General features: G+C 52.1%; 1 protein-coding gene across 1 annotated transcript in view; it reads right to left on the bottom strand.

The window, feature by feature from the left end:
* The window catches only part of Ds (dachsous cadherin-related 1), a 229,895-nt gene that overhangs the window by 22,492 nt on the left and 192,033 nt on the right, over nt 1-15,370 (bottom strand). The window contains exons 4-6 of the mRNA XM_076383766.1: nt 13,522-13,530; nt 2,816-2,979; nt 2,316-2,720 (exon numbers count right to left, since the gene is read on the bottom strand). Of these exons, the coding sequence (XP_076239881.1) occupies nt 2,316-2,720; nt 2,816-2,979; nt 13,522-13,530 (578 nt within the window). The remainder of the gene's footprint in view (nt 1-2,315; nt 2,721-2,815; nt 2,980-13,521; nt 13,531-15,370) is intronic.

Raw genomic sequence — 15,370 nt, 5'->3', positions numbered from 1 at the left:
GAGAGGAGGCGACGAGCGTGAAGGGGGGAGGAAGGAGGATAGGAGCGATCGGTCGTCGTCGGAGAGGATGGAGTGGGAGGAGAAGGTGGGGGAGATCGGGCACCATTAGAAGGAGAACCTGACGTGGGAGCAGGCTGTAACGTGTCTAACTGTACGTTATTAGTTCGCGGCGGGTGAAGGGTTACGCTCACTGTAGCCAGGTTACTCTTGCTAGCTGCTACTTTCCTCCTCCCCCGAGCCCCCTACCCGATTCTTTCTCTCCTCGTTCCTCTCGTTCCGCCGCGGCTAAGATATTGTCCGGATACCACCGACAGCTCACAGATCTGTTTCGCCGATAGATACCACCGATATATACGTGTACACCGGGAGAAAGATGGAGCGAGAGATGGACCGACCAGGGGGAGAGAGAAAGAGGAAGAGGGGAACGTGCGGTTCTCGTCGTCTCCGCTCTATCGTACCCTCGTGTATCCGTTGTATTAAAAATGTGACGTCATTTAACGGGCCTATCTCGCGGCAACGATCTCCTGGCCATTCGTCATCGGTATCCACGTATTCGGGATTACGTCCGCCGGTGGCTACCACCGCGAGGAATCGCTGCTCGTCGCTCGTTTCAGCTAGATACCCGATGCCTCAGTGACGAGCGTGTTCCCGAGAGCAACGCGGCTAATGACTCTTTCCCGACCCGTTTCTCGGCCCTCCGTGTTTTCCCTTTCGAATTCCCCTGGCTGAAGAACGCTCGGGCTCCACTCGGAAGCGACACCAGATGCTATCTCGGCCATTGTCCAAATAATTAGACGCTAACCGAAGGACTTTGACGAAGGTAACACTGCTCGAAATAAATGACTACTTCCGCGGCTCACGATCTAACGAACCGACCCAGGGTTCGCGAGATCGCGCCAAGTTTCCTTCAAAGTCTGCCAGTAATCGCGGTTTAACCACGATGTATAACCACTCGGGATGGACTAGCCGAGGCTCATAAAACGAGCAGCTGCGCGTTTCTGTTCAGCCTATCAACGATTACCTATCAATCCTCGGCTCCATAGAGCCTCCACACGCACGCGTGTATCGCGTTACAACGTGCCGCGTTCCTCTATCAAACTATCAGTTATACCCTATCAATCCTTCCACCGAACTGGTCTGTCCAGTAAGAACGCGATCCGCATCGACTAATCTCGCGCGCCGCTCAGCTAATTCGTTTCTGTTCTACGCTGACAGGGTGAACCCGATGAGTCAACGTCTTCTTCCGTTTTACTTCGCGATTCTGTTCGAAGGAGTGAGCTTCCAGAGTGATCTAGAGGAAAGGAAGTCTCAGGGAGGAAGAGGAAAATAGAAGAGGGAGCAAAGGTTCTATGGCAGATGGGCATCGAGGAACGTGAGGAACTCGAAGGCAAGAGGGATCGGTAATAGTGGAAGTTCTAATCTTAACTTCAGAGAGATTCGAAGATTTTTAAGATTATGAAGATTCGAATCACTTCGGATATAATTGGAAGCCTGAAATTCTTGAGCTAGGAAAGGTAACTCGAATTTATCAAACTTTTTGTAGTACTTTATGTTAGTAAGTAGTACTGTTTATTATCCAGCTTTCAAGACTTGTTGAATTTCCCAAAACTTTCCCAAAATGTTCCCAAAATGTTCCCAAAACTTTATCAAGACTTTCAGGAGTTCTAAGCTTCGAAATATGCACGAAATGATACGAATGTTTTATTATCTATAAAGTGTTCGACAACAGTTGCTGTAGAAATGTTAAAAATTCGCGTGGTATGTGTCTGACTTGACTCATTCTACTGCTAATATACATTAGGCAGTTGAGATATAGCAAAGTCAAAAGAGTAAGCCTCGAGCCACACACAATAAAGACAGTAGACTAAATCCCAAGTTTGTCCCAGAAAATTCAGTAGAATCAGCCTCGAGTCAGACACAAAAAATTCAGTAGAATAAGTCAGACACAAGTTCACAAGTATCATAGCTTGCAAACGAAGTCTGTCTCCATTTTAGCGTTACTTAAACACCTACAATCACTCCATAAAATGTCTGCCACCTGTCGTCGAACAGCCTGTATGGAGATTCAAATCGATTCAAAGTATTTCAGTCGTCATCACTAGGGATGCGCTGGGCATGCAGGAGAAAGGCGCGAAGAATACCGAAGGAAGGTTGTTAACTCCCGTTCCCCTCTATCCGACCCAGAATTTCTCTTCCTTCGTTCCCTCTGCCTTCCTCTCGCGGCATTCCCCGTTCCTTCTCACGCGTTTCCATGCACGCTCCCCCTCGACAAACAAATGCCCGCGTGACGGGCGTGTAATGAAGATTTTTCTCACTTGGGAATCGAGCTTGGCGCCTTCGGGAACCTCCACGTGATACTCGTTCCTCTCGAACACTGGGGGGTTGTCATTCACGTCCTGCACCTCGACGCTCAGGCTAAGGTTCGCGGAGAGGCCGGCGCCGTCCAGCGCTCTTATCAGCAGCCCGTGCCTTTGCTGGGTCTCGTAATCCAATCTCCTCGCTAAATAGAGCTCGCCTGACCGACCGTCTATCCCGAACAGGTCGTTGCTGTTTTGGCCGAGGACGTAGCGTATGGGCAGCGAAGGGATCGCGTCTGGATCTGTTGCGTGAGCTACGTAAAGGGCGGTGTGAAGAGGGTGGGATTCTGGGACAGAGATACGGACGCTGGTAGTCGGGAACATCGGGGCGTTGTCGTTCACGTCCTCCACGTTCAGCTCCACCTGCAACGAAACGAGGTCCAGAGAGGTGAGTCTGATTTTTGCGAGAGCCGAGACTCGAGTCATCGCAAAATTCAATTCTGTTCGGGGCAGATTACCTGGCAATAGCCCACCGAGACTTGATTACGCGCCTCGACGCTCAGAATGTACTTGTCTCGGATCTCTCGGTCCAACGGAAGGCGGATTCGAAGCATTCCAGTGTTGGGGTCCATCGTTAGATCCGGTTCTTCCTTCGCCAAATAAAATCTGGTTGGCCGTTCACCTGCAAACACAGTTATTATCGTTATTAAGCGGCTACAAAGTGGCTTTTTCTTGTACTTTTCTTTTAAAAGTAATGATCATTTTATGGACAGACAGCGTCGGAAGCTTGAATCTTTGATAGAGGAGAAAAAGGGGCCTGGAGATGGGTGATGCAAACCGCGTATTAATTTTTTTCCCGTCGACCTTTGCCGAACGAAGAGTTCATTCGTTTCCTCGCAGCGGGCACGAGAAAAAAGAACGGAAACGAAAGGAGGAGGCTGAAAGCGCAAAAATGATGAAGAAGTATTCGGACGCTATACAAGCAGGCTCCTCGTTAATTACAACTTCGCGCTTGTTCTCACGTGTACATTTTGCTCCTTCCACGTCCGCAAATTGCACGAAAATCCTCGTGATCGCCTTTACCCCAGGTTCCTCAGCTTCGACTGGTATGATCGATCGATTGAATCGAATGCCCGATATCTGTTAGCCCCGTTACTCCAAGGGTTAATGCTTCTAGCAATTAGCGAATACCCGCACACCTTCAACACTCAAACACTCGAAGCCTTTCTGGCTGACTTTCACCCAGAGTAGAATTAGGTGCGCCAATGGTCAGACGAGTGACGAATGACCGATGGCTCGAAAGGAGGAAAACGAGCTCTGCTCTGAGTCTAACGTAGAATTATCCAGGACTCCTTTAAGTCACTGCTCGAAATCAATTAATAGGCAAATCGAGCGGTCATTACCGCTGGCAGATGCAATTGCATGATGGACGATTGGACGTTGGAGCAGGGCATGTTCGCTGTATAACGAGTGCTGTTCCCCGTCCGCCTACGCCTGACACGCCAAGAACCGTAGGGGTGTTCCTTCGCCGCGGAACCACGCGGAATCCCACGTGGCATTGTTCTTGCCCAGACTTCTAGATCGTCTCCTCTCGCGCTATTCAGCGTTCCCGAGAACCGTTAACGCTTTGTCTCGCGGTTACGCCGCGAATATCTTCGTGACATTTAGCCAGAGTCGAGTGATCGATCCTTTGTTGCGGTATCGTTAAGAGGCGAAATTTTTCCCCGCGTCTTTTGTTCGCGACGCCGTCTATATTACAGGCTAGACGCCGCGAAAAAACGCGAGGAGTTGTTAGACTCATTCGGCACGGCGCGTGCACCTTTTCACTGGGATGTCTGTCGATAATTGCTCCGATCGATCGGTCCCATCGCGATCCAAAAGGGGAGAGACCTCGACACAGTCCTCGAGAAGTCCTCTTTTCGCCAAACGCCTCGGATCTACCGCGTCGCGAGCCTCTTTCCGATGAACACGATCGAGTTTTTCCATGGCTGGGTACTGGAAAAACCTGGCAGACTCGGCACCGCCTCCGTAGGTTTACGTGGAAGCCCGCGGGCGCTGCCATTTCCACGAGATCCGCCGACGTTGCGCCCGTCATCGCTGACATCCGACAACATCGATCGTCCAGGCTCTGCTCTCGAGTACGTGAACAGCATAATTTATCGATCACTATTTATACAAGATTTTCCACTAAATGGAGCAAAAGCTGGACCGTCGACAAGGTTATAAAACCCTTTTTTCTTGTTCTCTGTTTATTTGTCATGGGAATAGAAATGGGAGCTAGTTTGTCCTTTGTTAAATTTACACTCGTAGCTCAGGCTACTTCAGATCGATATCGATCCACGAGATACATGCAGAGGTGGGATCGATCGAAACTCGTGCTTAGCCTGCTCTCGATGGCTCTGTTATTAAAATTGTTGCGCAGTCGTGCATGAGCCTGTGGATCGTGGTGTCTGTGAGTTCGAGGAACACCGACGCGGCTGCCGATCGCGTAAACGTAGTCAGGTTCGTACGAAATTGTGCATCGTAAAGTGTAATTGTAAAATAGCGCACGTGTCTAGTGGTGGTAGCGGAGTAAGGGAGAGAGAAAAGTACACGCACATCGACACGCTGAGTAGAGACCCATCGGCATTCGGTACCCGTGTTATTAAACGTCCGCGTGATCTTTTTCCATCGAGTCTCGGCCCGCGAGAGGAGGGTCCACCGATCCTGTACTACTCTCCGTATATAATTACGATTTACTTCGCATCCCAATACGGCAAAATCGAGTCCGTGTGTCCGAAGGGATCCTCGGGACGTGTTCTTCCACTGGAAACGAGATTGCCCAGGCCGCCTCGGATATAATCGTCGCCGCGTTTTAAACGGCAATATAAACAAACGCGATCATTCCGTTCGCGCCCATCTGTTTATCGATAATCGTTAAATTATAATCGCCTCGGGAGAATCGCAAATAGAACCGCGAGAAAGGTTTTATTCACGATTTTATGCGTTTCGAGAGTTATAGTGTCTCTCTGAAATACAGGGTGTTCGGCAACAAGTGTTAGGCGCTTTAAGGAGTGATTACACGTGGAAAAATAAGAGGATGTTAAAACGATGAAATTGAGTTTGAGGCTTCCTAAAATGAGAGGGGAATGTGTCTGACTTGCGGCTTATTCTACTGTCGACGTATACTAGTCAGATCAGTCACAAAATAGGCAGGAGAATAAGGTCAGAGCGAGACAGAATATTGAGTAGTATATACCTCGAGACAGACGTGAACAAAATTCAGTAGAGTAAGCCTCGAGTCAAGTATAAAAGATTCAATAGAACAATCCTCAAATCAGGTATAGAAAATTCATTACAATAAGCCTCGAGTTAGGTCTATCTTCATTTTCATCGTCCTTAAGAAGTATAATCTCCTCCTAAAATATCTACCACCTGTCGTCAAGCATCTTATACTTTACAGACACAGTGTACAGCCACTCTCAGCGTCACTAGAAGTCCACCTCCGCCCCCGATTCGATCGTCGATCGAAGGAATAAATTGCGATTCGTGTAGACGGTGGACGCAGTCGGTGAACGGGTTTTTCACCCGCGGTGCCGACTCGAGAGGGCTTCGTCACCCCGGTTACACAGGCGTCCCTCCGGGGTGCCCACGTGGGTGTAACGAAGACAAATCGCTCGCGTATTTGATTAATTCGCGGAGATCGCCAGGCTGGTCCCTCGAAGCTCTGGCCCACGTCCCCCCCACCCTCCGCTTTCGCCACCCGTTTTCCTGCCTCCGCCTTTCCATCCTCTTTCAGCTCCTCGGTGCGTTCGTCTCCGCGCATCGTGGATCGAATCGAGAGCGAGTTTTTGCTCGACCGAGAACCCGAGCCAGCCAAGAAACCCGTAACGTACTCATTACTGATTCTTACTCTTTCGCGTCCTATTGGCCAGACCTTGGCGCAGAGTCGACCAGCGTCGTCGCGCGGCAGTCGCCCCGAGAAAACGCGAGCGACGCGCGTGTCCCGTTGCTTCCGGTTCGAAGGTCACTCGAGGCTACGCCAGACGAGCCTCTGTCTAGAACACAGAAGGGGACAGCCTCTGGAAGGGCGATGACGCGAGTGGTCTTAATAGAAAGGAGGAATAGTGTTGCAAGGCTGATCGCGTTGCACGGGGGAAACGGAGAATCCGCCTCGACGAGGGGGTATCGTATTAAAGATGCGTATCTGATCGGCTCTCGCGGTTTTTAATCGCCGCTACACAGATCTGGTATTAGATTGCGTCCGATCTCTCAATCTACGGAGTCATAAAATTTCATTAGCATTGCAAATGTGATCGTCGCCTGGTCGTTGGACATCTAATTCCAACAGCTCCGGAAGATATTAAATATTGACTACCCGAGAGGCATCTTCTTTAATTGGTGGCACGCGGAAGGTCGCCTCGCGCGATGGAAAGAAACAGTTACGTTTTCGGTTTCGAGTTTCACTGTCTCTCCGGGGGCGATCCCCAGGTGGCTAGGATCGTTCGATCTTCCTGTAAATGCTTCGAATTTTCCGCCAGGACAACCGTTACCTTGCCCTTACAACCGATCCTATGCCTCTGGACTCTACATCTACGGACCCAGTGGCAGTCAATGGTCCCCAGATCACTGTTTCCCAGTTTCATCTGTGCGCGTACGCGTGTATCCTCGCAACACCTCGCGATACCACTAGAAGCTTCTCTAGAGTACCCGATTCAGAATAATCTCGTGTTCACTAGACCCCCTCTCTTATTTACTATCTATCAGCGTCTCCCTTCTCGCCGCAAGCACCATTTATCCCCTGTCCCCTTCTCCACACAGCCTCTTCCTTCGGTCTACCACGAGGCGAGGTAACCCCCTCGACGTCGTGTTCCTCGCGACCGACGTCGTGCCAGCCCTTTTTATCCTCTTCCCCCTCACCCTGGTCCCCCGTTCCAGGCCTACGTTCTTTCTCAATCGCACAAATGGAATTCATTTCTAGTTCCTTGACTCCCGTTCCCGTGCTCCTTTTCTTGCCTCCCTCTAGCTCTCTCCGTCTGCGGTTCTTGCGCGACGATAGCTCGTCCTGCTTCCGCTCGGCTCGTTCTCACGTGCGAGACCAGCTCGAGAGGAGCCACGTCCGCGGGGACGATGGCTCGGGAGGGCTCGTCGCCCTGTCATCGCGCCACCGCGGATTTATTTTCCCTGGACAGCCGCGGGCGACGCGCCACCCTCGTCTAAACGAGCCGTCGCTACGTTCGCGGCAAGAACCCTCTAATTGATATCATCGATGACTCGCGATCGACTCGCATTCTCTGGCCCGCGAAGCCACGGGCGAGCGTAAAGTCGCGTTAATAAACGACGACGCCGAGGCATGCGGCCTGGAGCGCTGCCATTGGCTCGCTGGCTCGATCATCGCGTGCGGAATAGCGGCTGAAAGAGCGCAGAAGAAGAGAACTCGGTCTCTGCCCTCGGAGTACTTACTCCGGTCTGCTGCCCCTCATCCGCCTCGCGACTAATTTTCTCCCGACTTTTACTCCGGTACGCGGCACGAAACAGCAGAGGTTTTTATCAAATACCGAGTGGTTTTATTGAAATCCTTCGATCGACCGATTGCGTGGCCGCTGCTGAAAATACACCCCGCACGCTATTTATACGAGTACCTCGCGACTCGTGGCCGGGGCAAAAAACCGCGCGAGCAAAACGCGGAGCAAGAAGCCCTCGTTTGGTTAATTAGAAGCGGTAATTACTCGGCGGAATGCGCGGCGGCCTTGGCTCGTCGTTTATAATCCGATCGCGGGTGATTACGCCGTTTTCGACGGAGATAGAAAATGACGGGGCGTCCGTACGATATTCGTCTAAGCATCGCGTTTAATTGCTGTCGAGTGGGATCTGCAGGGTGGCGGCAGGGGGGTGTAAAAAACCGGTGTACCGAGTTTCACAAGGAGAAACATTCCGGGTTAAGAAAACTCGCGATAAATTACAGACTGACGATTCGATCACGCCGTATAAGGACGCAGGGAGCTCTGTTGCCTACGCTGCTGCCGCGACGCTGTATACCTCACAGAGAGTTTCTCTTATTTTGCTAATTAGCTCGTAACGGGCCATCCCACTCGAGGTCGGTCGGTGGCTGGCTCGTTGATCGTCTCTTCAGGGGCGGCACCGTCGCCAGTGGTAGCCCCCGACCACGTAAACGCGCGTTTACGAGCGACGAGGAAAGCTCGTAATCGCCTCTGGTGAATACTTTGTCACCTCGCCCCTTCTGTCCGTGACCACCGAAACGGTCCATCGCCCACCGAGTTACGAGCTATTCCGCTCTAAATAGGAGGATCGCCGTCCACGCTCGCCCCCTCGTCCTCTCACGCCCGCGATTCCTGACGCGGCCAGCCCGCGATCGATTTTGGGAATGTCCCCCCCAGGCTGCTCGACCGCCAATAAAAGGCCGACCGTTTGCATAAATTCGTGGATTTTTAATTGGACCGGGTCGCCTCGGTTATAGCGACGATCGAGATAGTCGGCGATTGAGCTTGACGCCGGGCGAAAGGAATCGAATCTGGCCTGTCCGTTAATTAGGGAATGGTGCGCAAATTTCGAAACTACGCTTCGGAGTGCTGGGGGACTGAAATAGTGAGGGGAGTGATCGGGGAGGGTTTAGTGGACGCCTTTCGTTGTGGGTTTTTAGTGGGTCTAGTGTTGGATGGTGAAGGCAGTGGCTTTAAATTGCTGGAGAGTCGGTCTACTCATTTTTACATATGTGGCTGTGCAATCAGAAATTTTAAGGGGTGAGTTGTCAAAGTATATGTTAAAATTGTGTTTGAGGTTTCTTGTCAAGGTAGAAAGTAAATTGTATTTCATTTAGGGCTTATTTTATTGTTTAAATACATTGGTCAGGCCAGATATAGCGAAATCAGTAGAATATGTACAGTCTCTAGTCAGACACGGTTCCAGCGTATTGTAAATATTTTTCTGATGAGGGGGACACATCCACGCTGGCCAGTGGCGAAAAACGACTTGATAATTAAATAATGATGATTAGCCGCGGATCGTGGTAGCGTCGAGCGACGCGACGAATGCGATGAAGAAGCGATACCGTGGTAAAGGTATGCTGTCGTTGACGGGGGTCTCGCTTGTCCCTCTTCCCTCTTCGACCGTCATTCTCCATTCTCCCTTCGCCCCGAGCTTCTCCACGCTCCTCTTTAACGCATCAACGCCCCCTCTTCCTCCCGTCGAACAGCGTCCATATCCTCGTTACAGCTGTATCGAGCTGGCCCAGCACGTACGCGGGCAGGAGGTTCTCGCGAACCTCGCCTACATAGTGGCTCGAGGAAACGTCAGGATATTTATTTCCCCAGCGGCCGCTGGTGGCCTTCGAATTTCAGGCTTATGCGGTGGAAACGATCGCGAGCGATCGTGGAACAGCTGTGGGATCGACTGAAATACGGAGGTACAAATTGCGCCGCGACGATACGCTCTCGCAGCTCGGGGCACAGGGCTCTCGAGCGTCGCGAGCGGGAGCGCGGCGAGCGTGTAGTCGGCGCACAATAGCGCAAGAAATGCAGGCATCGAGCTCGGTAAACAAACGAATAGAGGATCGTACATGCGTAAAACGTCCCGCTGCACGGACGCGGCTAAATGGTCTGGTATGGTCGACGTGTACAGAAGAAGCTGGCTTAGAAGGGCGGCAGGAAGGACAAGACAATGGACGGCGACAATAAGGTTACGCGGCTCGCTACCGAGCGAAAATAAAATCACTAGCTACCGTTGTCTAGCACCGCCACCGTTCACGCTGCTATCTCGAAACGGAGTTGACTACACCTGCGAGGACTCTGCTGGGGAATGATAATCGAGTCGTCCAGGAAAAGCGGGGCCAGGAGGTATATGGCTCGGATGGTCTTTCGATCTGGAAGGAACCGCAAAAATGTGGTCCTCGGGAGCTGAGGGTGAGCGTGAAGAGTATAGAGTGTAGAGTTTCTCATAGCGAGATGTTTCTCACCTACGTTGCTCACCTTTCCAGCCGCCCTCCCCCTTGAACAATCTCGCCTGAGATTACCCCGCGGTAATTCCCCTCCCTCGAAATTCCAAGGGCGGCGCGGGGGTAGGGAAAAGGGGATCGAATCGCCGAAGGATCGTAGAAGGAGCGAGAAAAAGATATATGGAGGAGCACGTGCATGTACGGAGCGCATAGAGGACCCTCCGCTCTCTAGACCGTGAGATGGTAAACGGCGATAACGAGGCGCGAGATAAGAGTCGAGAAGGCGCATCATCGGCCTAGCGGAGGGAAAGGGGAGACGAGCTCTATCGGGACCCCTCTAGCTCTCATCGCGCCTCGTAGCGCTGCCCTATCTGTGTATCTATATGTTCACACGCACGCACACTCCTGGGAATGGCTACCACGAGCCGAGGGACCGAGCAAGGGACCGAGCGAGGGGCCATTTACACGCGGAGCTGTCCGCGCGAAACTACAGCCCCGCGATTTCTGCAACGCCAGTCGACTTTTCCCGACACTCTGTGTTCGAGGGGATTGAAAGCGGGACTCGCCGTGTCTGACTAGCCATAACGACAAGCATAGACGACTACTCGAACGGAGACGTGCTTTTCCTGCCTTCGACTCGCCGCATCTGAACGATTTATATCGCGCATTCCTGACGATAGAACGCTCGAGCTGCGAGAAATGCGCTTGAACGGGTTCTCTTGGGCTGTCTGAGTGGCTTTGTGAATAGATCGACTGGGAAGAAGATGGGACAATGTCGGAAGTGGGGAATTTTTGGTAGATCAGGAGGAAATTGGTACACTAGCTGAGTCTATAAATTTTGAGGTATGCTAAGGGTTGCTATTTCTACCAAAATAATTGTACAACAAATTTCTCAGTAGAAAAATCCAGTTTTATTAAGCTTCTCAGTTATGGATAACAAAATTAGCTAACTTCTAAGATCACGCATTGTTTCAACTCAGATTCCCTCGTTAAAGGAGCCCCATCTGCCACTTGACATTTCTGCAGCACCTCTCACGACAATCGCGCATTTCTGAAGACTGATTGGGAAAAAGCAGCATTCCTCGAGCATCGATCTGAAGCCTCAAGCATCGTCGAACAATAACCTAGCCACACCTACGAGTTATTAAACCATCTCCGCGAAGCTGCTTCACGAACTGTGGAAATTTCTTGGACCGAGTCAAGCGTCTGCAATATTTCACGCGCCGTCTCGCTTGAACTTTCTCATGAATCGTCGGAACGAATCGACGCCTTCTGTGGCCGCTCCAAAATGATAGAAACTCAGCGTTAGCCTCCCTCTCGCATTCTTCCCACCCTCCCACAGTCTTCAACTCGACCTATCAAGATGCGAACGAACGATCCAGGAGATTATCTCTTCAACCTGGTGAACATCGCCGCTTAATTAGGGGGATTGGAGGAGCGACGAAACGAACGACCCACCGAGCGAAATGCAAAGCCAAAACTTCCTGACGGGGCGACGTTTCTGTTATCTACCTGGTCGGGCGTATTCTTTCTGAATAAGAGAACAGGGAGATCGGGCAGGGGGCACGAAATTCCAGGAACGGAATTACGCAAATCAGACTGCAAGCATTCGTCCTGCCGTGGCAGAGAAGTCCTCGCTATCTTTACCCGCGGATCTCGCAGCTCGGTTTAGGTTGGCTCGCTCTCGGGATGCAAAGCTAGCCACGCTGGGCCCCGAAGAGACGGTGCCCGCGCAAAATTTGCAAGTCCGGCGAAAGCACGATGCGCGCAAGAGCGCACGGTCGTCGGGGGAAGGGAAGATCCGAAGATCAGAGGGAAAAAGGAACAGGAGAAGAGACGAAGGAGACGCGGAGGAAGGAGGCAGCGAATCGACCGCGTCACGACGCGGAATACTTCATCTTTCGGTAAGAAAGAGTCCAACCTTTTTGCCCCGTCCTCCTTCCGAACGACAACCATTCTGCCCTTTCTTTGTCTACCGTGCCTCGTGTTTTGTCGCGTACTTTCTCCTGCTTGCTCCGTTCTCTCTTTAGAGGAGTCTCCCTTTAATTCGAGCAGCCACAGAATCCAGCGAAAAGCAGAGGATCTTCTCGAGGGGGACCGAGTTTTATCCGAGGTCGTAACAACCAGGTCGGCCCTCGAATTATATCTCCGTGTATCTTTATAGACACTCCGGAACGACGCCAGCACTCGTTGATTTTTATATAGCATCGTCGTTAAATTCGTTAAAGACTAACGATGTGTCAACTGGATAAGATTACACAGCCTCCCTCGATCGTTTTCGAGAAACCGCTTTTCCAAGGACGAGGGGCTTTGCAAGGGCTATAGTGGCCCTAGAGATTCATACAAATTACCCCGAGAGGACCCCAACTCCACTGATAAGCAATTTTTATAGCTGTCCATGGTGGTCAATTAAAGAAACAGTGACGAATAGATGAATAGAAATAAGTTGGAACGAAATAAACTTGGTTTTAGTCTTCAGTTACCACGCCATGGTCAGCTACCGAGACATTTAGCTCAACAGGAGTTCGAAAGATCGCGTTGCCCGATTGCAAGGGCTCGATCTCCGAAAGTCGACGCACCTAGCCGCCACAAAGGGAGCAGAAAACGAGACAAGACTCGTTTTCGGCTTCCCTTGGACGTCCGTCGTCTCGGGCCCACTGTTCGCCGAAAGACGTGGTGCTGGGAGCCCTCAAAGCGAGCAGAGCGGTGATATTTAAAGCGTATGCAAAGAGTGCAGCTCCGCGGCAGCAGCTCTTCCGGAGGAGAGAGCGAGAGCGAGAGGGGCAAAAAGTCGTGGACAATGGCGGCTTGCGTTCGGCTGCCCGGAATCCGACTCGCGACGATTTATGCGACCTCGACGACGACGACGGCCCACCTCCTCTCCCCATCCCCATCCTCCCTCGTCCCTTTCTCCTCCTGCCCTCCCGTCCCTTCAACCCTCTCGTTCCCTCTCGTCGCTCGACAGCCACAAGCGCATTCTCCCGACAAGAATCTCAGGGTACGAAAAGCAGGAGACTTGATCGAGAAGTGGAGGAATCCGTTATACACAGACACACGTCGATCCTTGGATCGAATTGGAGCGTCTTCTCTATCCTCGAGGAGCCTTATCAAGGCTGACCTCGAGCCAGGGGCATCGTCGCAGAAAAGCTCGTGGCATTGGTTCTCTACCGAGCATCGGTTCGTCGATCTCTCCACTCGGAGCCGAATTCCTCTCGCCTTCATTCCCGATCGCCACGATGTTCTTAGCGTTCGAGAACTTGGGAGCGGCCGCTCGTTCCGCGGATAAGATAAGACCAGTCGTCTCTAGTCGACGCGATCGCCACGCGGATGATTCCCTCTGCCGGGTACCATAAACTCGGCCGTAAAATGAAGCGCGTTCCTCACTTTGTCGCCAGGTTTTATGGAAGGATCGCGCGTCGGACCGCGAGCAGAGGCCAGGCCCAATAAGGACTTCGTCTACGCTGCTTTTAACGGCTCTCCGCTTTTTCGACAATCACGCGACCGTCTAACGACCCCGCTCCTCCCCGTGTCCCCAGCGAACGGCGGCTTTATCGGAACAGGTGCTCGTAAAGAGGCGGTAACGTCTTCCGCGGCTAGTTTTCGTCGGCCATCTGATAGCGCGATTCGATGTTCCGCAATAAATACGAAATTAATGAACTCGCCGTTAACGCCGCGACGCGGCGCCGTAGTCGGGCAATAATTATGCAAATGAGTCGGTGAAACGGGAATTTAGAAAGAGCTTCCCCCAGCCAAGGGCTCTCTGTACATTGTTGACCGCGCGAGTATCGGGACAGTCGTCGTAAAAGGAAGAGGCGAGGCTACTCGAGGGCGCGAGCTCTCTCAAATGAATCGCACCTGTGCAGGCGATCCTGGCTTGCTCGACTTTAATCTGATAATCTGATTGGCTGCCGTGCGTCAAATATTGTGGGCCCGAGTGCCAGGCCTGTGTCTGGCCAACAGGTTTGCGCGTGGCCGATCGGAAGCCCCGAAAGCAGGGGATCGATCGAGGGTTACCAGAGCCGAGCAGATGGCGCGTCATCGTTGCCTCGAGTCCTGGCGGAAGAGGTAGGGTGAGTCTGCATTCGCAGTGAGACGTTCCTCGGATCCGCCGTGAAACGGAGTCGGGGCATGCGTTGGACGGGGTCAGGATACTTTTTAACCCCAGATAGCGCGGCCTACGTCTCTCGGCTCTTTTCTCTCGTCGCGATGCGAAGGAACGCGAAGGGAAAGGCGGACGATCGAGGAGAACGCGACTCCGCGAAAGAAGAGGTCCGTCCGTCTCGAGGAGCGACTCGGAGGGAGAAGGAGAAAGAATGGGGGCGAAAGAGAGCGGAAGACGGAGAGAGGCAGTCGACGAAGAAGGAACACACTCGAGGTTCGCGCATTGATATGCAACAGGCTGCATATGCGGGCCATGGCGGCCGAACAATACGACCACCGGTAAGGTACCACCGTGTAAACTATCCACCATTCTCGAGCCTATAACGTAGCGAACCGTGCCGGTCGATACGCCACGAGACACTTTACACGGTGCATCGGGTATATGGCGCGGTGAGCGCAGGTCGTGACGCGCCGTATCTTGCATCGGATGTACCACCAGTGTGGAAACACGGATACGTACCTCTCCCGCCTTTGCCGATCCCCTCCCAACCCTGGGGACCGCGCCAACCCACCCACCCGTCCGCGACCTTACCCCCCTTCGCATCCTTTTCTTCTCCACCGACTTCCCCTCGTGTATTCTTGGAGGAAAAACTTTCCTCTTAGCTTTCCAGAGACACCTGTTTCCTTAATCTTGGGATTCCAAATTCACTGGATTCTCTGGCCTGGGGTTGCCAGAGAATTCCTGCCCGAGAAGAGAAGGCAAATCTCTTGTGAGCAACATCCTCAAAATAAGGATTTTCTGTGCTCCAGGGATACCTGGAGAGTACCTAGAGGATTTCTAGAGGATTTCCAGGAGATTTGCCTTTCCTTCTCAACAAGGAATTCTCCAGCAACTCTCGAGCAACATCTATCAGAGTTTTCATTCTCAAAGTGGTCTAAGTTAAGGGTTGCAATATAAATCGACTTGGCGAGTTTCTCGAAACGTCCCATCGAAACGGATACCGCGTTCCTCGAAGGCATCGCGCACAATAGACTCCCTCGT

Source organism: Calliopsis andreniformis, chromosome 8 (assembly GCF_051401765.1).
Source record: "Calliopsis andreniformis isolate RMS-2024a chromosome 8, iyCalAndr_principal, whole genome shotgun sequence".
NCBI lineage: Eukaryota > Metazoa > Arthropoda > Insecta > Hymenoptera > Andrenidae > Calliopsis > Calliopsis andreniformis.
The sequence above is the reverse complement of the archived record's forward strand: the minus strand, read 5'-3'. Positions and strand labels throughout refer to the sequence as shown.